The sequence below is a fragment of the Eutrema salsugineum genome, unplaced genomic scaffold (assembly GCF_000478725.1).
Source record: "Eutrema salsugineum unplaced genomic scaffold, Eutsalg1_0 scaffold_8, whole genome shotgun sequence".
NCBI classification, from domain to species: Eukaryota; Viridiplantae; Streptophyta; class Magnoliopsida; order Brassicales; family Brassicaceae; genus Eutrema; species Eutrema salsugineum.
Window position 1 is genome coordinate 7018008 of NW_006256414.1, and position 23511 is coordinate 7041518.

The 23511-nt window shown below is 38.7% G+C and overlaps 1 protein-coding gene and 1 non-coding gene across 2 annotated transcripts; both read left to right on the plus strand.

Annotated features, from left to right (window-relative positions):
• The first annotated feature begins 3009 nt into the window (after nt 1–3009).
• Nucleotides 3010–3114, plus strand: LOC112082399. Its single transcript, XR_002897071.1, has one exon. It is a non-coding gene; the product is annotated as a small nucleolar RNA R71 (small nucleolar RNA).
• Nucleotides 3115–13094: 9980 nt separating this feature from the next.
• On the plus strand, nt 13095–14125 carry LOC18009897 (putative F-box protein At1g58090). Its single transcript, XM_024158579.1, has 2 exons — nt 13095–13654; nt 13759–14125. The coding sequence occupies exons 1-2, from the start codon at nt 13095–13097 to the stop codon at nt 14123–14125; spliced, it is 927 nt and encodes a 308-aa protein (XP_024014347.1).
• Nucleotides 14126–23511: the final 9386 nt, after the last annotated feature.

Here is a 23511-nt window from a genome sequence, read left to right on the forward strand (position 1 = left end):
CTACAAGACGAGATGATTCTTGGAAAAAGAGTGAATATGGATGCTGATTTTAACACATTAACAATCAGTTATACTAATCCTAGTATCAAGAGATTAGTTAAAACCACAAGCAAGCATAATTGACATTGAATTGAAGAAATCGAGTAGTTCATGACCAGATTCGGATTTTTGATGTTCTCAACATAGAAATCTTATAAAAATCGGTTTTAATGAGCAATTTCCATGTCAAATCTATAGGTTACCTAATACTAATCACTAATCACACAAGACTTAATCAAATTCATCAATTTTTCTGTTCCAAATTCGATTTTTATAAAGCATGTAGAATCCAAATTTCAAAAATCTCAATTCCTCTTAAGCTAGGTGTTAAAATCGATTTTCAGATAACCTAGAAATATAATCTGTTGTCCTTAAGCTATTTCCACCATTAATAAACCAAGATTTGGGCTTTTTAAGAAATCCCTAAATTCTAAAATCAATTAAAAATGGCGAGTTTGAGCTTCATACCTTGCTGTAAATAGAGATTTGATGACAGATTTGATATCAGCTTTGAAAAAGAGTGAGGTTTGGGCCAAGAATCTCTTAAAAAGCTTAAGAATTGAAAAAGATGTTCTATCTCCTAAATCTCCAAGTCTTTTGGAAGAGAAGAGAAAAAGTAGTTTTTGATCCAAAAAGTGCATTTCCTTTCTTTAAAAGTCGTTTTTGTAACAAAAACGGGAAATTTCCGGGAAATCAAAAGTTTACGGGAACTTACCTTTCTTGTCTTGTACGCAACGGGGGTTTAAAACTTACGAAAAATCTTAACGGGCTTTACCGGGAATGCTCTGGGGATCACCGGAAAATTACCGGGAATCACCTGGAATCACCAGGAATCACCAGGTAACACCGGGAAACACCGGGAACTTTTGAAAAGCGGCGGAAGTCCGAGTTCCTGTCTCAACGACCAACGGCCACGGTCGGGAGACGCGCGACCGCGGTGGTTATAGGCCCGGCCGCGGTCACATTCACGGTACCGCGGTCGATGATGCTTTTGGCCGCGGGTCGGTTGGTCGTGACCGCGGCCCTTTTTCCTGCGGCCTTTGTCCAACGTTCAGGTTTTCTGCCAGGCCGAGCAGCTAAAAACCTCTCCTTTTTTCTCGGTTTTTCTAATTTTCTGATTTTTTGTGTTTTTGTTTAATAAAAATACCTGAAACTTAAAAGAAAAAGAAAACATAAATTGGAAAAAGGAAAAGAAAACTAAAAGAAAGAGTACCTAAATGGGTTGCCTCCCATTAAGCGCTTTTGTTTTAAGTCGTTTAGCTCGACATAGGCATGAAGAATTAGGCTGATTTGAATGGCACTCCACTTGATGTGCCTTTATCACTTCCGGTCGCTGGAGGTTTTACTTCTTCTCCTTGAGGAGCCGTCTTCTTTCCTTTACTCTTCTTTCGGACTTTAACATTGTTTAAAACCCTTTTTGTGTTTTCGATCAGCTCCTGGATTTGGTCCTCACTAGTCTATGTCGTTCCTGGTGGAATGATGATCTTGATCTTTGCAAATGCTTTCGGCTTCTCCTTTTCTTTCTCTTTTGGCCGGTTTCCTTTGCTTGGAAAATCATCTAAGATAGTCGGATAAAACCTTCTGCGATCTACATTAAGGAAGACAGCATGCCGGTTTGCATGATCGATTACTGCTCCTACAGTGGCTAGGAATGGTCTCCCGAAAATGAGTGGTCTCTCCTTGTCTTGATCCATTTCCAGGACTTGGAAATCTGCTGGAACAATCTTGTCCCCTCTTAAACTTGTAGATCATGAATCGCCCCTTCAGTATCTTTTTGAGATGAATCTCCAAAGATAACCTTGACCGTCGATGTCTTTAAGGTTTTTATGCCCAATTTTCCGGCAAATGTCTTTGACATGATGTTGACATTGGCTCCGGAATCGAATAGACAGTCTGTGAACCTGATTCCTGAAATGAAACATTGGAAAACAAAACGTCTTGGATCGTCGGCTTTTGTAAGCTTTTGAAATGGTGAACGTTGAGGTACCTTGAATGGTGGCTGCTTGGCATCGACATCCTTGTAAAGTGGTACAAAGATTGGGGTTTTTTCATTCTTTCCATCGGTTCTGGCTTCTTCTTCGGGCAGCGTGGTTATGGCATTGCAAAATCTCTTGGGGTTATCCTCAACTCTTCCGGGAAGAGCTCCACTTTTTCTCTTCATAGAGTCGCTGTTTGGGCTACTAGTACGTCTAGCTTTTTGACGTGCGAAGATAAAGCTTCAAACTTCCCGTTCAGGTCATTGTACATGCAGTCAACCTTCACGTTCATGTCTTTAGATGCTTTCTCGTTTGTCATAACAAGTTGTTGGATGACTGCTCAAGTCTTCCGATTTGTGAAGCTAGCTGGTTTGTTGTAACTCCTTGCTGTTGTACAAATTGATTGTTAAAACCCATACCTTGATAGTTAAATGGTTGTCACGGTTGATAGGCTCCTGTCCCTCCGAAGTTTCCACCTTGGAATTTGTTTTGGAAGGATTTTTGTTTTGGTGGGTAGTACTGATCTTGAGGATTCTCCACATTTGGATTGCGGTAAGAGAGATTGTTGTAATTTGCATTCCGGAAGTTGTTGTTGAAGCCATTGTTGAAGCGATTTGGATATGGTGCTTGTGCTCCTACATAGTTCACCTCTTCTTCTTGAAAGGCTGGATTAATGTGATCGATATCACTAGGTCCTTCATCTTCTGCGCCATTGTTGGTCTCACAAACATGGATTGGGCGACTGTTGCTCTTCACAAGCTGGCTTATCATGTTCTTCAACTCGGTTATCTCCTTGTTGTCTGCTCTGGTCTGCTTCGTCGAGTGATCGTATTCAGGGCAATCATTGCTATTGGCTTGAGCCAAATTCTCGATGAGGGCTTTTCCTTGTGCTATCGTCTTTTGTCCAAAATCTCCATTGCTAGCTGTATCAAGCGAAAGTTTGTATTTTGGTTGCAAACCTCAGTAAAATGTGCTCAACAGGCTTGATCTGGGAAATCCATGGTGCGGGCAATCACGTTCATACTCCTTAAAACGTTTCCAGGCTTCATAGAAAGGTTCAGTCGGTCCTTGCTGAAAGCTTGAGATCTTTGTTCTCAACAAGTTCAACCTTGACTTAGTATAGAAGTGGTTCAAGGAAGCAGATTTACATTCTTCCCAATTTGTAATCGATCCTGCAGACAAAGATTTTTCAACCAACGGTGAGCTTTGTCTGCTAATGAAAATGGGAACAACTTACACTTTAAGTAGTCTGCTGGAACTTGGTTTGTTCTCATCATGCTGCAGATTTCTTCAAAGAGCTTGATATGGTCCATTGGATGTTCAGAAGGAACTCCATGGAATTGGTTTTGTTTCACCAATGAGATGATTTGAGGCTTGACTTCAAACTCATTCTAGTTCGGAAATGGTACTTGAATTGCGGATTGGTTCTGAAAATTTTGAGTAGGTGCATCGAAATCAGCTATGCGATGGTTCCTGGCTTGTCTACGGTGTTGATTTGCTGGCTGAACAGGGGGTTAACGCGTCCATTCGGCTGCATCCCCTGGTGGTCACCATTGGCTGCATTGATAGGTGCATCAAGGTCTTCACGTTCTTCTCTCTCGTGGTTTTGATGGTTTCTTGGAGGAACTTCATCCTCTTCTCCATCTTGTCGAGCATGATCACCTCCTCTGTGATCGTTCTCTTCATTTTCCCCATGTTCGGACCCGTCTTGGTCCATGTTTAAAGCTCGGTTAACAGGATCTCCAGGCTGGTCGTCGTTGGCCATCCCTTGCGTTCGTCTAAGTCTTCGAAGTTCTCTTTCGTGTCTGTCTATCTCCTCTAGAATTGGAATGTTTTCTACAGGTCTGCGCCTGGTATTCATGTAATTCAGAGAAAAACAGAAGAATGGAAAGATAATTCAGCAAAACTTTAAGAAATAACTAGAGATCAGGTGTCTAGAACAGAACTTAGAACAAGAAAAATAACAAAAGGCAGCGAAACAAATCCCCGACAACGACGCCAAAAACTTGATGCGTGTCAACTGCGTGAGGGAAAAACTTGATGCGTGTCAACTGCGTGAGGGAACAAGTTTTACCTTTAGCAAAAACAAATGAAAGCCGCAAGTGCACAGCTAATTAGTTGTAGTATTTAGGGATCGAATCCACAGAGATTTGTGTGCCTGGTATTCTTCTACGGTTTCTAACTTTATGTCTAGACTAGATTGCATTTAGAGGTTGATTGTTTGTCACGGATTAAACTAGAGCGAAAGAAAGCAAATAAATCTATCCTAGAAAGCAAGTAGAAAAGTCGAATGAATGCAAATGAAACAAGCAAAATATCCAACTAAAGTAAATAAAGTGCAGATCTAAATAAACAAGTAAAGATCGATTGGTTTGTAAACTATGGCTAAAAACGCTGAGCTTTCGGGAACTCTACAGGGATCATAATCGGTTTTAACACTAGAGATGATAGATTGGGATTGACGGATATCGAAATATAGGATTCTAGAGCTAGAGTACGGCGGTATGACTACGTCACTGTCGTGATCATAACCAACTGTTTCTCGCAACCCTGACCAGTAGGTTTCCACTCTGGCCCTAGAAGGGAGAGAACGCAAGAGCTGCACGAGACTCGTCAATACTCACGATCTCGCCGCAGGTAGGTTTCCACTCATACGGAAAAATCGCCTGTTTCATTCTAGGTCTGATACTTAATGAAAACTTTCGCAAACTAATTATCTAGATCAGATACTAGGTGATCAATCAAGCATACATGCAATAAGAACGAGAACAAACAGAGAACAAAGTTAAAATCCCAGATCTATAAACCTAGATGTCTTAATCGATTATGAGAGTTTTGGGAACCCTAAGCCTAACTCGGGATCTACTCAGACATGGCTGAGGTCGACATCATCATTGGTTTTAATAAAAGCAATCAAAAACAATAAAGAAAAGAGATGAAAGAAAGCTTCTCTATTGAAGCTCAGACTGGAACAATCTTCTATAAAAATCGCATAAAACGGCTAAAGGAAAAGGGTTTCTGTAAAAGTATGAAGGTGGTGTCTAAAAACGACCTAAATGACAAGTATTTATAGTCTTCAATACTCCATGGTCTCTAGGGTTCCGAAATTGAGGCTGAGAAATGACTTTGGGCTTCAGAAATATGGGCTTTAATTCGGGAGTAACGTGACCGCGGGAAATAGGTGGTTGGCCACGGTCGGGATGCTTGTGACCGCGAGGAATGGGCTGGTGGCCGAGGTCGCGTGATTTGCTGGCCGTCTTTGAGTGGCTCAGGGGCTAATTGAATATCTTGAGATCCAACGGATGGAATGTCTCCAAACCAAGTGCATTTGAAACCTGGTTGATTCTTCTATAAGTTATCTAATTTTGAGGGTGATCAGACGGTGAGAAGGTCTTCGTCTCTCCATGAGAGTTCTGACGGTCTGTATTTATCCAAAAGAGTCTTTTTGTTCCAATTTGTGCCTCTTTATCCCAAATTACCTGAAAAGTCTTTTAAAATACGAAAACATATAAATCCTTTGAAAACCTTTAAAAATAGAATAAAAACACCTGTAAAAGACATTAAAGTGATCCATAAAAATGGTCAAAATTCGGTGTTATCATAAGGAGAGATAACTGCAGAAAGATTATAAAGGATGATTTGGTTGGGAAGATTCGACACTGCTCTATTTATGTTTCTAGTTTGATCACCATTCCTTGAGACTTTCGATGGAGAGAACAATAAGAAATTAAAAGTTTAATCTTATTATTTTACATTGTGGTTTTTTATTTTATTTTATTTTTATTTCTTTTAACTAGCAATCCTTAAGTCTCAATTCATTAATATATACATATCAAACAAAACAAAGTATTCCTCTGTGTACTTGTTTAAGTTTCTGTCCAGCACCTCCTATCAATTTGAGTAAGAGATATTTGTTTGAACATTATGCGGTTGTTAACTTGTGATTTTACAGTGTACTTTGTTTTGTTATGACTCACTTTCTTTTCTTTTTTCATTCGGTTCTCACGTGTTGCAAAGGATAAAAATTTCAAAATTCGTTTAGCCTAATTCTGTTAGCAGAGGGTTTGGTTTGAATCTAACCAAAGATCATCAATTTAAATTAAATGTATATTTGGATAATTATGTTATGGCTTGGTACTTGTCAGTGCACATTGAGTCTTACAGCATGTAAGTATATTCCCCTATATAATTATCCGGCATAGTGTTATATTCATGCATCCCCCATTCGACACAACAAAGATGGTGATGCAGCTTATCTTTATCAATTTAGGGATTTTTGGATCGAACACTCATTGGGATTTCTGACAAGTTATTGTTTTGTTTGGTTTTTTCCTTCTCTTTGTTAGTTCTTTTTCTTTTCAGAGTTATGGTCTAGATCTTTCCCAATGTTTTAGTATATAATGTTGCCTTAATGGTTTTGTAAGACACGCGGAATTATGTTTGAGTTTTAGTGAAGAGTTTTTAAAGCACATAAGAGTATTCTTAAAACCTTCTAGCCGCTTCGTCTAAATTAAGATCCAAGTTCGATGGTAGTTTCCTGGAGATCTTTACTCTTTTCTTGTTAAATACTTTCCGCTCTCTATCAGTTGGTATCAAAATCAGTAAGGTCCTACTATGTCATATCCCCGGTTTTCAAGAAGGTGCTCATTGTGATGACCTCATCGATAGATACGGTCGAAGAGGTTCTGGATTTCAAACATGTACCAGATCATGGTAGAATGCCACTTGTAGCAATGAGGTTTCGACCGATGTCAAGATGCATTTTGGTGGTTGTGTCAAAGTAATTTGTGGAAGTGATTTATTCATCAGCCTAAAATCACATATATATACATGTACATTAGTCAACCTTGAGTTAGAAACTAGTAATGTGGGACAAATTACTCTAATAATTCTAATAACTAAGACCCAATAAGTCTAATATCTCCTAATATCTCTTAATACCCTCTCCCCCTCAAGTTGGAGCATAGAGATCTCGAATGCCCAACTTGCACAAAATTCCTTTGAACGGACGTCCTCCAAGTGTTTTAGTGAAAATATCCGCCAGTTGTCGAGTAGTAGAAACATGTTGGGTTTGAACAATTCCAGCTTGTATATCGGCTCGAATGAAATGACAATCAATCTCCACATGCTTCGTTCTCTCATGAAACACACAATTAGCTGCAGTATGAAGCGCAGACTGGCTGTCACAATATAAATCCATTGGACCAGAATGTGCAATACCCATCGTTAACAACACACTCTTTAACCACTTCAACTCCTTCAATGCCAAAACCGTAGCTCGATACTCTGGTTCAGTTGAAGAGCATGATACAACATCTTGCTTCTTTGACTTCCATGACACAGAAGAATTTCCCAACTGTATCAACCATCCACTCAAAGATCTCCTCGTGATTGGACATCCATCCCAATCTGAATCACACCAAGCTGTAAGATGTAAATTACAATCAGATTTCAACAAAATTCCCATTCCCGGCACCCTTTCAAGTAACGAACAACTCTCAATGCAGTCATCCAATGATCTACTCTTGGCTCATTCATAAATTGAGATAAGATGTGAACTGAGTAGGCAAGATCTGGTCTAGTCGCAGCCAAGTAAATCAACCTTCCAACCAGTCTCCAATACTTCTCTGGATCAGTAAAAATCTTTGTCGTCGACCTTCCCAACTGATGATTTTGCTCCATCAGAAACTCTACAGGCCTACCACCAAGCAAACCGACATCAGTAATAATATCCAGAGCATACTTTCTCTGTCATAAGTATATACCCTCTGCATTTCTTGCAACTTCCAATCCAAGTCCTTCATATGAAAGCAATTGCTTAAATACGTTTTAAACTTTTGTATCACCTCAAGAGAGCTTCCTGACACCACAAGATCATCCACATATACTAGAACATGCAAGTGAACTTTATCACGAACTAATGAGAAAAGAGAGTAATCAGCCTTACTCTGTGTAAAACCGTACCCCAAAAGTGCCTTCGAAAGTTTTGCGAACCAACATCGCAGAGCTTGTTTCAAACCATACAGAAACTTGCGCAAACGACATACCATACCCTTCTTAGAAGCACCAAAACCCTGAGGTATCCTCATAAAGACCTCTTCATCCAAATCTCCATGAAGAAACGCATTGTGCACATCCATCTAATGTAGCTCCCAATTTTTCCCAGCGGCAACTTGAAGAACCAATCGAACTGTACTTATCTTTGCTACATGAGCAAATGTATCAGAATAATCAATCCCTTCTTTATAACGATTGCCACATGCCACGAGTCTCGCCTTATACCTTTCAATCGAGCCATCAGCATTGTACTTAATTGTATAAACCCATTTACATAATTGTTCAATCAACCATGTTTGATTTCGTTCTTGGGCCTCAATCTCGAGTCTCATAGCTTCTCTCCATCGTGGATCCTTCATGGCCTCAGCAAAACTTTTCGACACAACTCCTTCAGTTATACTACCCAGAAATGCCTTGTGTGACATAGAGAACCTTTCATAATTCACATAATTCTCAATACTGTAATCATTACTCAACTCCTGACTCACAGTGGATGTATTCATTGTAAATGTCGTATTGCACACATAGTTGCGTAACTTGACAGAAGATTCTTTCTTTCTCATTCCTCGTCCCAAAGTTTCTGTTGATGCAGGCTGTTGCACAGTTTCAGCCTGTGTCACCGATGCAGGTTCTGTTACTAAAGCAGACTGCACATTCTCAGATTGTGTAACCGATGCAGGTTCTGTCACTAAAGCAGGCTGCACAATCTCAGACTGTGTAACCAATGCAGGTTAAGTTCGTGGCGCTGTAATTCCTAAGATATCGCGTATTTCGTTTCCTATAGTTTGTCTTTCTTCTTCTGCAACCTTGTCTGACACAACCTGAGTCTTTGTCATTGTATCTCTTGTGAGAGGTTGTATAAATTCCCTTGTCAAGGCAGGTTCTATATCGTCAAATCCAGCATTATCATCCACATATAACCTCGTTTGATTAGAATTAGAAAGCTCATCTCGCTGTGCATTTTTTAGTTCCAAATATGGGAATCGTTCCTTAATAAAAGTGACATCCCGAGAAACAAAGATCTCATGTGTCTCCAAGTCAAATAAGTTCCATCCCTTCTTTGCATAAGGGTATCCCAAAAATACACATTTTCTGCTTCTACTCGCAAATTTATCTCCATAACGTTTCTGATTGTGAGCATACGCTAAACATCCAAAAACTCGTATCTCACTATAAGCAGGAGCTTTTCCAAAGATGATTTCATAAGGACTCTTACCATTGTGTAACACAGAAGGCGTACGATTGATTAGATACGCAGCACTCAAAGCACAATAACTCCAAAGTTCTATTGGTAAATTTGCCTGAAACCTCAACGCTCGTGCGACATTCAGTATATGTTGATGTTTTTGCTCCACTCTACCATTTTGTTGAGGAGTTCCCACACACGAAGTTTGATGAATTATCTCTGATGTACGAAAATACTCTTTCATACCCATAAATTCACTACCATTATCACTTCGCACGATTTTCACATGTTTCTCAAACTGATGCTGAATGAGAGCAAAGAAATCTACCATTGTTTTCTGAACTTGTGTTTTATCAGCAAGAAGAAAAACCCACACAGCTCTCGAATAATCATCCACGATAGTTAAAAAATAAGAGGATCCACACACGCTCTGTGTTCAATATGGCCCCCACAAATCACAATGAATCATCTCAAAGCATTCTTTGCTTTTCTTTGTACTCACAGGAAATACATTCCGACACTGCTTTGCTTGGAAAAAGACATCGCAATCAGAAACACTAACACTCTTTTGATCCACTTCTGGCAATCTTCTAATAACCTTTTCAGAAGCATGTCCCATCCTTCTATTCCAAAGTTCCAAAGACCCCAACTTACTGACCTTCGCCACATTCACGGTCTTCTGAATACCTTGAAGAAAATACAATCCATATTTTCTTTCACCCACTGCAATCAGAATTTGCAAAGCAAGATCCTGTATCTGACACATTTGCTTGGAGAACAACACAATGCAATTCATTGCATCAATAATCTGTGACACGGAGATGAGATTTCACTTGATTTCCTTGACAAAAAGCACATGTGTCAAAGTTAACTTCTCCGTCAATGCCACACTTCCTTCTCTATCAGCAACCACAACATTTCCATTAGGCAGACCCACTAAACATGGTGAGCCTTTATGCACATCAAACATACCACTTAACGTACCTGTCATATGGTGCGACACACCACTATCAATAATCTATTTTTCTGTATAGGTGTTATCACTCACACGATTTTCTATCTCTAATCTCGAATCAAACCATCGAACAAGCTTATGCCATTGATCTTTCTTGAGCCTTGTCACAGCCTGTGGATCAACCTGTGACGCATTCGTGTGTGACACATGTTTTTCAGTGTGTGACACATGTTTCGTAGGTTTTCCATACTCCTCCAGCCACCAATCTGGATATCCATATACCTGATAACATGATATCACATCATGACCATACTTCGAACAATAAGAACCCTTAATTCCTCGACTCTGAAATATCATATTTCTAAAAAACAGAGAAATTCCCAAGATTTCTCCACCGAATGAAGAAATCTCAAGCTCTTATGGCTCTACAAAAATCTCGAACCTCATCGGTCTGAGTTCACCACCAAAAACAAATGAGCAAGACTTCGTCGGTTTGCTTTCCAATAAACCACAATTTATAAACAAGAATTTGAATCAAGAGCTAGACCAAAACTTTATGTAGCCTTATGCTCTGATTCAAGAGCTAGACCAAAACTTTATGTAGTCTTAGGTTCTGATACCATGTCAAAGTAATTTGCGGAAGTGATTTATTCATCAGCCTAAAGACACATATATTTACATGTACATTAGTCAACCTTGAGTTAGAAACTAGCAATGTGAAACAAATTACTCTAATAATTTTAATAACTAACTATACAAGGCCTACTAAACCTAATATCTCCTAATATATCTTAATAGGTTGCTGCTTAAATCAACACGTTCTCGTACAAGCAAAGAACCAATTCAGTTTTTGGGAAAATTAATAAAAGCACTTGCTTAAAACCTTCTTACCCCACAGTTATGATCGTCTTACAAAATCAAAAACAAGGAAGTCACACGGTGAAAGAATATGCAGAATTTTATTCAATGTTACTAATGCCTAATGAGCTTGTGTCTCTTTATTCTAGTTGGTGGACTTGGAAATTGCTATCTACGAAGTTGGAACCTCTTGAAATAAAGAAGCTTCATGAAATCTCCGCAAAGTGTTGCGCGGCTTGTGCCCAAGTAAATTCAACATTATAGAGAATGAAAATTACTTGGTGCTGAAAGTTTAAAATTTTTAAGAAATAAGGAAGTCAAACCTTAGTTTTCTATTGACAATAAGGAGCGACGAACAAGATTGAAGAAAAATGATAATCTCCATGTGATGAACTGGAATTATCTAGTTTAAATGGGAGAGGTTCTGCACTATAACAATAACACTTCTACAAGAGCTAAAGAGAAAAACGTTTTGAGAATTTGTGACGATTTCTGGTTAAAAGCTTAAGGTGCGCCCTAAGGGTTTTGTGGAAATTCTTGTGTTGAATTCACGGTATGTGATCGCTAGGGATTTCTATGCTTTCTTGAAAAATATCGGTATCAAACTTAGTTTTTCTTAGGGTTGTGTAAAACCGATAAACTAGGCGTGTAACGATGCTTAAAGGTTTACTATAGAGTGTTGAAAGACAGTTTTTAAAAAAAAAATCCATAATATATTTATGTGTTTTCAAATCTGTACAAAAGTTTCAAAGCTACTCTTTTTATTGTTAAGAACACAATCACCTACCTAATTTCAAATCTTACTATATTCAACGATGATACCTTTACCAAACTTCAGCAGACAAATTGGGTGCCATAATCTCTACCTGCAATAAAGTAGTTTCAAAACCAGCCGATGTTTCTTTTGATTTGGAGGATTAGTGGTCATTTAAACGTTCTCGTGGATTGGGATGTTAGTTTTACATGTTCTGATTTCAATTATTACTATATTTTTTGACAAAGTTATAACTATATTTGTGGTCAGAAATCGATATGCTTTCTTGTGTAATAGCGATTCTCGGAGTGGTCTGACTTATGTTTGCCATTTGCTCCAACAGAGGTTGTCAAGCACATGACTATAGATAAATATCGTGTTGACAGTCACTCGACGAAAAATGGGATCATTAATGTTTTTAAAGAAAATTGATTGTAAAATTTATTTAAAAATAAAATTATTTCTACGACTTGTGTGGCTTTGTTCTGAGATTTTTGAGCCTAGGAATAGTCCACAGAGCCTTAACATAGATAAACAGAACAATGGAGATTTAAGAGATCAAATCTTCGTAGCAAACCAATACTCCATGCTTGCTTTCCTCATATTTGCTATCCTTGTTCCTCATATTTGCTATCGCCAAGGACTCTTATCGACGTTAATTGATTACGAACGTGCTTGTCAATGCGTTGATTTAGTCGAGCTGATGATGTGGGAGCGTTTTCCATGCCACCGGGCATTAGATATCGGATAAATTCGCATCAGAAAATATGATATTTCTTATTTCTTTTGTAGTAGTCAGTGTTGAGACTGTGTATATTGAATCTAGTTTGTAAGCGTGCAAACAGTGCTGGCTCTTGCCATATGCTCAAGGTGCATTTGCACGGCATCTAATTTTTTTGTTTGCAAACTTTAAAATAGGGAGTTTAGGGTCTTTTTAAAAATATTTAAAATATTTCTGTAATTTTCTGTATATTAGATCTATAAATTAGATTATTGCACTGGATCTGTAAGATTTATGAGCCAGCCTTGGTGGCAAATAAACCATACTGAACCAATTATTATTAGTTTAAATTCTTTTTTTTTCAGAACCATTGTTATTGCTCGAAAAAGGCATATTATTCTTCTTTTTTCTGCCTCTCCTTTAAATCCTTTAAACTCGTTACTAAGATAAGAAGAAAACCCTAATGATGTTTCATTTGTCTTCAACCTCTACCCCCTTGTTAGCTTCAACGAAAATCTGAAAAAAACAAAACATAAAAAAACCTAATTATGCCGAGACTTCCGTCAGATATAGAGGTAGAGATACTCACTAGGGTTCCAACTCTATCTGTAGCTCGCTTCAGATCCGTTTGCAAAGAATGGAACGCTATTTTCAACGACATGAAATTCATGTTACAGACCGATTCCAAGATTTATTCGATAAGCATCAATCTCAAAGACGACGAGCCAAATATCAAAGTTCGTGAGTTAACCACCTCTTTTGATTTTCCCGTTTTAGCCACTGCTAACTGCGATGGGTTCATCTTCTTATTTGACTACTTCACTAAGATGGATAAAGGCGCAGTTTGGAACCCATGTTTGAGACAGGCTACATGGATTGAGGTGAAACCTAAACAATTATATTACACTTTATGTGGCATGGGTTATGATAGTAGTGGATCAGGAAAGAGTTACAAGATCGTTGGGCTTACTTATAATGTCAACAAACTGAGTTTTGCAATCTACGAATTTGCAACCAAATGGAAGTTTATTGATGATGACGAATACAATGGAGAGCCCGGAACACAACAATCGTTATCTTATAATAATTTGTCCCTGAATGGGAATTTGTATTGGACTGCTAATAATCTCTATACCCATCAGTGTTTCGTCCGAATCCTTGATTTTTCGAAAGAGATATTGAAACCCTTTTGTATTCTACCGTGCACCATAGGCATGTTCTCGCGGTTTTCAAGGGAGATCGATTTTCGTTGTTAGAACAATGCGATTTAACACTGAAGACTGAGATTTGGGTGACAGAGAAGAAAATTACTAATGTTGAGGTTGGAGATGCTGTGGTGTGGATTAAGTTCATGAGTATCTCAATACCTAATTTCACTTGGTCATACGAGTGTACAAGTTACTTTGTTGATGTTAATGTTTACCGAAAGTGCTTCGTCATGTGTTGTAGCGACAGGGATAGACAGGCTTGCGTCTATATTGTCAGGGGAGATAAGTGGAGAAAGATTAAAACAGATGATGTGATTGGTGGGTTACACCACTGCTCTGTTTATGTTTCCAGTTTGATCCCCACTCCTTGAGAGACTTTAAATGAAGAGAACAAGGATTTACAAGTTTAATCTTGTTAGTTTACATTGTTGCTTTCTAGTTTTAGTGTTCTTGCATGTTTTGGTCCAGCTCCTGAGTGATCTTAGCTTCTTCTTTTTTTTACATTGTCCTTGATTTGTTTTGTTATAACTCACTTTTTCGACTCGGCCGTTCTCATTTGTTTTACAGGACAGAGCTTTCATAATTTATGTACTGAAGGTTCATTTGTTGAGCCTAATTGGGTTAGTAGATGGTTTGTTTTCAAAATAGTACGTTAGCGTGGGCAATCAAACCAAACAGGACAAAAAACTCTTACTTTACTGAATGTATTACCAAACTGAAATAAATATATCAATTTATGTTAACGCAGTTGCACTTGTAGCATTGAGGTTTCGAGGTCATGCTATACCTTGGTGGAAGAAGCTTAAATCAACATGGACTTGTACAACCAAAATTTCACATTACGCAGCACTCCGTTACAGAAACAAAACAATCTTGATGGTATATTAGTGTGTCCCAATGTGGGACTTTACATCTTTGATACTACCAATTTTCAAGCTTTTCAAGTCACCCAATTTGGACCTCAATTTCTCTTTCAAATCAACTCTGATTTCGACAAGTGAATAGATTATGTTATAGTACGGATGAGGATGATTTAATCGTGCCCAAAATCCGGTCAATTCAACAGATGTCTCTGCATGAAAGCTCGTCGAAAAATGTCAAAACCGCTTCATCAAAAACGTATTTTTTTAGGAGGCGCACAATATCGTACGCCAGGAGGAATTAATACTCTGAATCATATTCACGTGGTCAAGAAGAAAACCCCGAAGTTACTGCCTTTACGATTAAAACTAGACCTTAAAATCAACCAGATAATAGAGAACGACAAGGCTTATTGATCTTCCAAGATCGACATTGTCGTGAATCAAGCTAAAAAAACAATAATTTAAGAGAGAAATATCGCAAATTGAGGCAAACATCCGTTTAAGGTTTTTTTATTATATGTGTGAATGAATAATTATAAATCCTAAGTCTTGGATTTATAGCCTCAAAAACCTAACTTCCAAATCCATTAGATAAAGAAAAACTTAAACTTTGTATTTACAAACCCTAAGCCTTCGACCCGTTACATTTTTCAGCTCACGCTAGCATGGCCTCTTTAGTTATTTTTGTCACCAGAAACAATAATCTACATCTTGATAAAGAACCTCCATAAAGTCACCTTCAAACTCCAATCACTTTCGGAGGATTTCTACTTCTTCAGCACTTGAAGACATGGAGCAAATCCAAGCAATGCTTGAACTTCTCCATAGTAACGGGCTTGATCAACATATCAGCTACATTCTCTGACGTATGCACTTTCTCCAACAAGACTTCTTCAGATGCAGACAATTCTCTGATCTTATGAAATCTGACATGAATGTGCGTCGTCCTTGCATGATATACCGGGTTCTTGGCTAGAGACAACGCACTCTGACTGTCGCTGTATAGCTGAACTCCACCTTGATCAACACCCAATTCTGTCACAAGTCCCTTGATCCAAAGTAACTCCTTAGCTGCTTCTCCCATTGCCATATACTCAGTTTCTGTGGTAGACATTGCCACAACAGATTGTAGCACAGATCTCCAACAAATAGGACCTCCAGCAAGAGTAAAGACATACCCTGTAGTAGACCTCCTGTTGTCTAGATCACCAGCATAATCTGAATCCACATATCCCATAACTGAGCCACACTCTTGACCACCAAACATAAGCCCAAGATCGCTTGTACCCTTTAAGTATCTGAAAATCCATTTGACGATTTTCCAGTGTTCTCTTCGAGGATTGGACATGTAGTTGCTCACTTGACTAACTGCTTGTGCTAAATCAGGTCTAGTGCACACCATAGCATACATCAAACCGCCAACTACACTTGCATAAAGAACCTTCGACATATCTCTGATCTCTTGATCAAACTTAGGACACTGCATCGCTGAAAGTGAGAAGTGTATCGCCAAAGGTGTAGACACTATCTTTGCATCTTTCATGTCAAACATGTCTACAATCGTCTGAATATATCTCTTTTGAGAAAGCCATAATCTCCTAGAGCTTCTTTCTCTGCGAATTTCCATCCCAAGGATCTTCTTTGCAGCACCAAGATTCTTCATATCGAACTCTTTCTTCAATAACTCTTTCAGCTTATCAATTTCCTCCATATCTCTTGCAGCAATGAGCATATCATCAACATAAAGCAGTAGGTATATGGGAGAATGGTCGTCCATATACCTCAGTGAGTAACCCTTTGCCACCAATCTTGCCTTGTACTTAACTGGTTCCTTCTCAGACATTCTATGTTTTACCTTAAACATGGGATCTAAGGCCTTTACCAAAACATGGGATCTAAGGCCTTTACCATTTGCATCCTATCGCCCTCTTACCTTTTGGTAAAGGACTTAGATCCCATGTTTGATTTCTGTCCAGGCTCTCATTCTCTTCTGTCATAGCTCCAATCCAGAAATCTTTCTCAGGACTTGAGATAGCCTCTCAAAAATTTGCTGAATCACCTGAACCAACCACCAAAGCATAACTCGCCATATCTTCAAACCCTAATCTTTTATGCGGCTTAATGATGAGTCTTGGTCTTTGAAGTGCTAAACTCTCCTCTGCTTTTCCATGTTGAACGTCTTGCTCCACCACAACAGGTTTTCCATCACGTCCTGCTGCTAGTCTAGTCTCACTAGACTCCTCCTGTGATTTACTAGAATCCGTATCATTCTCAATGATCACAGGAATTTGATCTGATCTCGCCTGCTGCACCATATATTGCTCATCAAAGACCACATCTTGACTGAATACCCTCTTCTTATCAACAGGATCATATAACTTGAAGTCTTTCACAGCTTTTCCAAAACCCAGAAATATGCACTTTTTGGATTTTGAATCCAGTTTTGATTTTTCGTCACTTAGAACCAGCATGTAAGCTGGACATCTAAATATCTTCAAGTTTGACAGATCAATATCTGTCCCAGTCCAAATCTCTTCAGCGACCTTCCCTTCTAAAGAATTCCTAGGCGACCTATTGATGAGATACACCGCCATGTTTACTGCCTCTGCCCAGAACTGCTTTAGAAGTCCTGCATTCAACCTCAAACACCTTGCCTTTTCTGCAATAGTTATGTTCATCCTCTCACTGACATCGTTTTGCTGTAGTGTTTTCCTGACAGTAAAGTGTCTTTGAATGCCATGATCCTTACAGAACTTCTGGAACTCCCCATCAGTATACTCCGTGCCATTATCTGATCTCAGATACTTAACCTTCTTCTCCACCTGATTTTCAACTTCAGCCTTCCAAACCTTGAAGTTGGCAAAAACTTCAGATTTCTGCTTTAAGAAGTACACCCAAACCTTCCTGGAGAAGTCATCAATGAAGATAACGAAGTACCTAGACCCTCCCAATGATAGTTCCCGAGTTGCACCCTACACATCAGAATGGACATAGTCTAAAAGACCTTTTGTCGTGTGTTGTCCTATCTTGAACGAAACTTTGGACTGCTTTCCCATCACACAGAACTTGCAGAAATCCACTTGCAATTCTTTAACCATCCAAAAGACCCCTTTTATGGAGTTCAAGCAACCCATGCTCTCCTATATGCCCCAAGCGCATATGCCAAAGAGCCGTGCTATCAGATCCAGACACAGCAGCTGCAGCTCCACCTACAACCACGCTCCCTAACATCCTGTAAACGTTCCTAGTTATCATCTTTCCTTTAATCACTACCATAGATCCCTTACAGACCTTCAAAACGTCTTCATCTTCATCACCTCTGAGTCTGAATCCGTTTTTGTGAAGAGTACCCAACGAGACCAAATTCTTCTTAACCCCTGGAACATGCCTAACATCAGTCAATGTTCTGATGATGCCATCATGCATGAGAAACTTGACCTCTCCAGAACCAACGACACCACATAACATGCCATTTGCTACTGGAACAGATCCCATGTTTCCAGCCCTATACGTCTAAAACCATTCTCTGTGATGAGTCATATGGAATGATGCACCTGTATCCAGTATCCAAGAGTCTGTGTGATCACCAGATGTCACAGCCAACAAATCGCCTACACTATCATCTGAATCCTTATTCTGAACCATGTTTCTAGAACCAGATCCACCGTTCTTTTTTCTGTTAGGACAATCCCTTTGATAATGACTTTTCTGACCTCAACCAAATCACATCGAATTCTTTCCTGGCTTAGACTTTGACTTGTCCCTTTTACTTCCATCCTGCTTCTTTTATTGCCTTCCTCGTTGCTGGTTGCTACTCACGTAAAAACCATCACCTTGAGACTTGTCTGCCACAGTTTTTTTCTGTCGTCTTTCCCAATGGGATTGCAGCGAAGTACAAACCGTCTCAAGCGATATAGTTGTTTTTTCGACTGTAATAGCTGTCACCAAATTCTCGAACTGAGGAGGAAGAGAACACATTAAGATCATGGCTTTATCCTTGTCCTCAATTTTAACATACACACGCTCCAGATCTCCAATGATTTGGTTGAAGTTGTTGACATGACCAATAAGATCGCCTGACTCTGCCATCTTCAACTCATACAACATCTGTTTCAGATACAGCTTGCTGGATAACGATTTTGACATGTACATCTTCTAAAACTTATCCCACATCTCCTTGCAAGTGATGATGTTCATCACCTGATTGGTTAGTATCATCAGAGAGACAAAGTCGAATCGTCGAAACAGCTTGATCCTGCATATCGTCCCAATCATCCTTCTCGATCTTATCTGGCTTCTTCTCTAACAGCGCCTTCTTCATTTCCCATCGAACCTATGAACATCAAACTTAAGATAACTTCCCTTCGTCATGAAAATGTTACGCGGAAAAACCTAGAGTTCTGATACCACTTATTGTGAATTAAGCTAAAGAAAGCAATAATCTAAGAGAGCAAAATCGCAAATTGAGGCAAACACCAATTTAGAATTTTCTTATTATTTGTGTAAATGAATAATTACAAATCCTAAGCCTTGTATTCATAGCTCCAAAAAACCGACTCCCAAATCCACAAGATAAAGAAAAACCTAAATCTAGCCCAATAAGGAAACTTTTGGCCCGTTAAATTCCTCAGCTCACTCTAGCAGGGCCTCTTTATTTATCTTTGTCACTTTAAACAACAGACACTCTTCAGTTTACTCTTCAATTAATTAATTCTCGGAGTGGTCTGAGTTATGCAAATGCGGTTAATACTTTGCCATTTTGCTCCAACAGAGCAGGTCAACCACATGATTATAGACAAAGATAGTGATGTGATCACCTATGAGAGCGATCTTAGCTATGAACTACTGTATTTAGGGGTTGGTAACAGAGATTTGTAACAACTTTAACTTACTTTATGTAGAAGTAAATGATTAAAATTAAATGCATAATCATCAATTTTTCAACACTCCCCTTTGATTATCCATTTTGATGTATTGCATCAGTGGGGGATCCAAGTTTAAAGTTAAGGGGATTCATAATATATAATCCAACATAAAAATAATTGAAAAATAACCATGTATCTGGGATTGAACTCTTGTGAGGGATGTCCAACCATGACTTAATAAACCAAATAATCTATAGAATCTTTAATTACATATAACAAAACTACTAACATATAAATTTACCTTGTGTCATGTGACCTTCGATCACTTAACATAGGCCCACCTCTGATTGCATGCTGTCTCGTTAAAAATTTTATCATGAAAAAACTCAATAGGATAAAAACCATGAAAATGAGAAAAAAGTACATCAGTGCAATTCTCCTTGAAAGTGATGAATATAATTTTCTTTCATAAATCTTATAGTCGACGCATTCCCATATTTTTCTGAATGATGTAGTAGGAAGCGCATTTGTAAGAAGATCTGCTCCATTGTCACTTGAGCGAATATACTGAATATTCAATTCCTGATTTTTCTCTAGTGCTTGAGTGTAGGAGAAAAAGTTTGGAGTAGTATGTTTTGTTCTATCACTCTTGATATAGTGTTCTTTGAGTTGGGCGACACATACAACATTATCTTCAAACACTCTTGTTAGTTCCTTATCAGTGACTATCCCACTTTCATCTTGTAAATGATGTGTCATAGAGTGGAGTCATATGCATTCTCTACATGCTTCATTGAGAGTAATAATTTCTGCATAATTCAAAGAAGTGGCTACCAAAGTCTGTTTTTGGAAACACCACGAGATCGCTGTTCCAACAACTGAGAAAACATATTCGGTTTTCGATCTAGTTTTATGCGGATCTGGAAAATATCCTGCATCTGAAAAACCAACTAGACCACCTTTAGAATTTATATTATAAAATAATCTCAAGTCAATTGAACCTTGGAGATAATGCAATATTGGAAAAATCACATTTTTAACCTTCAAAGTATAAGTTACTAACATTTTAAACCTTGAGAGAATTACACTCTCACTTTAAACCATGAAATAAAATAAACTTTCACTTATAACCGTCAAATTAGCATTTATGTTTGCGACTTCAAAAAAATAACCGGTACTGTTCTTCTCCGGTAAATTTGTAGTGACATGTCTATAAACCATTTTAATATTAATTCATTCTTTTATTTTAATATTTAATTAATAAAAGAAAACAAAACAAAAAAACATATCTCCACCACCGTTTTCTTCTTTCTACGATGAAAAACACTACAGAGGTTTGTGTCGGGTCCCACATCGGATTTAGACCAATATGATATAGTATAAAAATAATCTTTAACTTCAATTAGTATGAGGCCTTTTGGGAAGAACCCCAAAATCAAATCAGTGCGGGCTTTGCCAGTTGGGCCCAAAACAAACAATATCATACTAATTAGGGAGTTGGATATGGGCTTAGAAAAGCTTAATAAATGGTATCAGAGCCTAGGTTCTGAAAAAGGTGGACTTGGACAAGTGGGTGTGGGCTGTGTATTCGGTGTGGGAGAGAGAGAGAGAGCCCTCAAGGTGACCTTGTGATTGGGGTGTTGGTGCCTTGTATCAAAAATCTTTCTAACGGTTGCACAAGGGTTAGAAGAAGAGTTTCGTTGGTGTGTACGGCGGTACATGATAGGTGCCAAGTTTCACAGAAAGTTGGGGGAGGCCACATGTTTGTGTGGTTCTTGGCTTGAGGGAGGGATTGTTGGGATAACAATCCAAGTCCCACATTGGAAGTTTAGACCAAGATAGTATAGTATATAAGTCATGTCCAAAATATTATGAGGCATTTTGGGAAGGAACCCAAAAAAAATCTGTGCGGACTTTGCCACTTGGACCCAAAGCGGATAATATCATACTAATAGGGAGTTGGACATGGGCTTAAAAAGTCCAACAATTGGTATCAGAGCGATATTCTGGAAAAAGTGGACCTGGAAAAGTGGGTGTGGCCTGTGTGTTCAGTGTGGGAGTGAGAGCCCTCAAGGTGACCTTGCGATTGGGGTACCGATGCCTTGTGTCAAAAGTATTCCTAAGGGTGCGCGAAGGGTTATGTTGGGCGAAATAAGATGGGTGCCGAGTTTCGCAGAAGGTTGGAGGAGACCACATGTTTGTGTGGTTCTTGGTTTGAGGAAGAGATCGTTGAGATATCAATCCAAGTCCCACAACGGAAGATTAGACAAAGAGTGTCTAGTATATAAGCAAGATGTCCAACAGTTTAGTATGAGGCCTTTTGGGAAGGAACCCAAAAAAAAATCTGTGCGGCTTTTTCCACTTAGGCCCAAAGCGGATAATATCATACTAATAAGGAGTTGGGCATGAGCTTTAAAAGCCCAAAAATTGGTATCAAAACTAGGTTCTGAAAAAGGTGGACCTGGACAAGTGGGTGTGGGCTGTGTAGTTGGTGTGGGAGAGAGAGAAAGCCCTCAAGGTGACCTTATGATTGGAGTGCTGGTGCCTTGTATCGAAAGTCTTTCTAACGATTGCGCAAGGTTTAGGAGAATAGTTCTGTTGGTGTGTACGGCGGTACAAGATAGGTGCCAGTTTTTGTAGAAGGTTGGGGGAGGCCACATGTTTGTGTGATTCTTGGCTTGAGGGAGGGATTGTTGGGATATCAATTCAAGTCCCACATCGGAAGTTTAGACCAAGATAGTCTAGTATATACCAAAATTATATAAAGCCTTTTGGGAAGGAACCCAAAATTGAATCCGTGCGGGCTTTGCCACTTGAGCCCAAAGCGGACAATATCATACTAATTGAGGAGTTGGATATGGGCTTAGAAAAGCCCAATAAATGGTAGCAGATATAAGTTCTGAAAAAGGTGGACCTAGACAAGTGGGTGTGGACTGTGTATTTGGTGTGGGAGAGAGAGAGCCCTCAAGGTGACCTTGTGATTGGGGTGCTGGTGCCTTGTATCGAAAGTATTTCTAACGTTTGCGCAAGGGTTAGGACAAGAGTTATGTTGGTGTGTACGGCGGTACAAGATAGGTGCCAAGTTTCATAGAAGGTTGGGGGAGGCCACATGTTTGTGTGGTTCTTGGCTTGAGGGATGGATTGTTGAAATATCAATCCAAGTTCCACATCAGAAGTTTAGACCAAGATACTCTAGTATATAAGTAATATCCAACTCCAATTAGTATGAGGCCTTTTGGAAAGGAGCCCAATATTAAATCCGTGTAGACTTTGCCACTTGAGCCCAAAGCGGATAATATCATACTAATTGAATAGTTGGATATGAGTTTAAAAAAGCCCAATAAATAATCTTTGTTCCCATAAAAAAAAAAAGATTCCCATGACATATCTCCACTACCTTCTTCTCTTCTTTCGATTCTTGATGTATCATTGTTGATGTATCATTTACTCAATAAATATTCACTTAAGCGATTATATACCACATACGCCTAGACTGCTCTAATCCGTAAAGTGATCGTTGTAGTTTGACCAAATATATTTTCTTAGATGCTTCAGGCATCTTTGTTTCTTCATGAATCTTTAATCCCTCCAGGATTTTCATATATATATCATGACTATCAAGTAATCCATATAAATATGCAGTTACAACATCCATAGGTACATATAAAGATTTCTAGATGCCATTACGCTCATCAAGTACATGAATGTGATTGCATCCATGATCGGAGAATATGTTTTTTCATAATCTATTCCAGTCTTTGAGAAAAATCTTGTGCCACAAGTCTGGCTTTATATCTTGTGACTTCGTTTCTCTCATTTCTCTTTCTCACAAAGACTCATTTGGACCCAACTGGCATTACATCTTCAGATGTAATGACAAATGATCCAAAGAGACTTCTTTATTCAAGGAGAATAATTCATTTCTCATGGCCATTTACCATTTCTCCAAGTCATTCCTTTCTGGCACTATGACCCAGATTTTGGGTCTGGATCATCATTTTTGTTATTAATTTCTTCATATACTGAAAA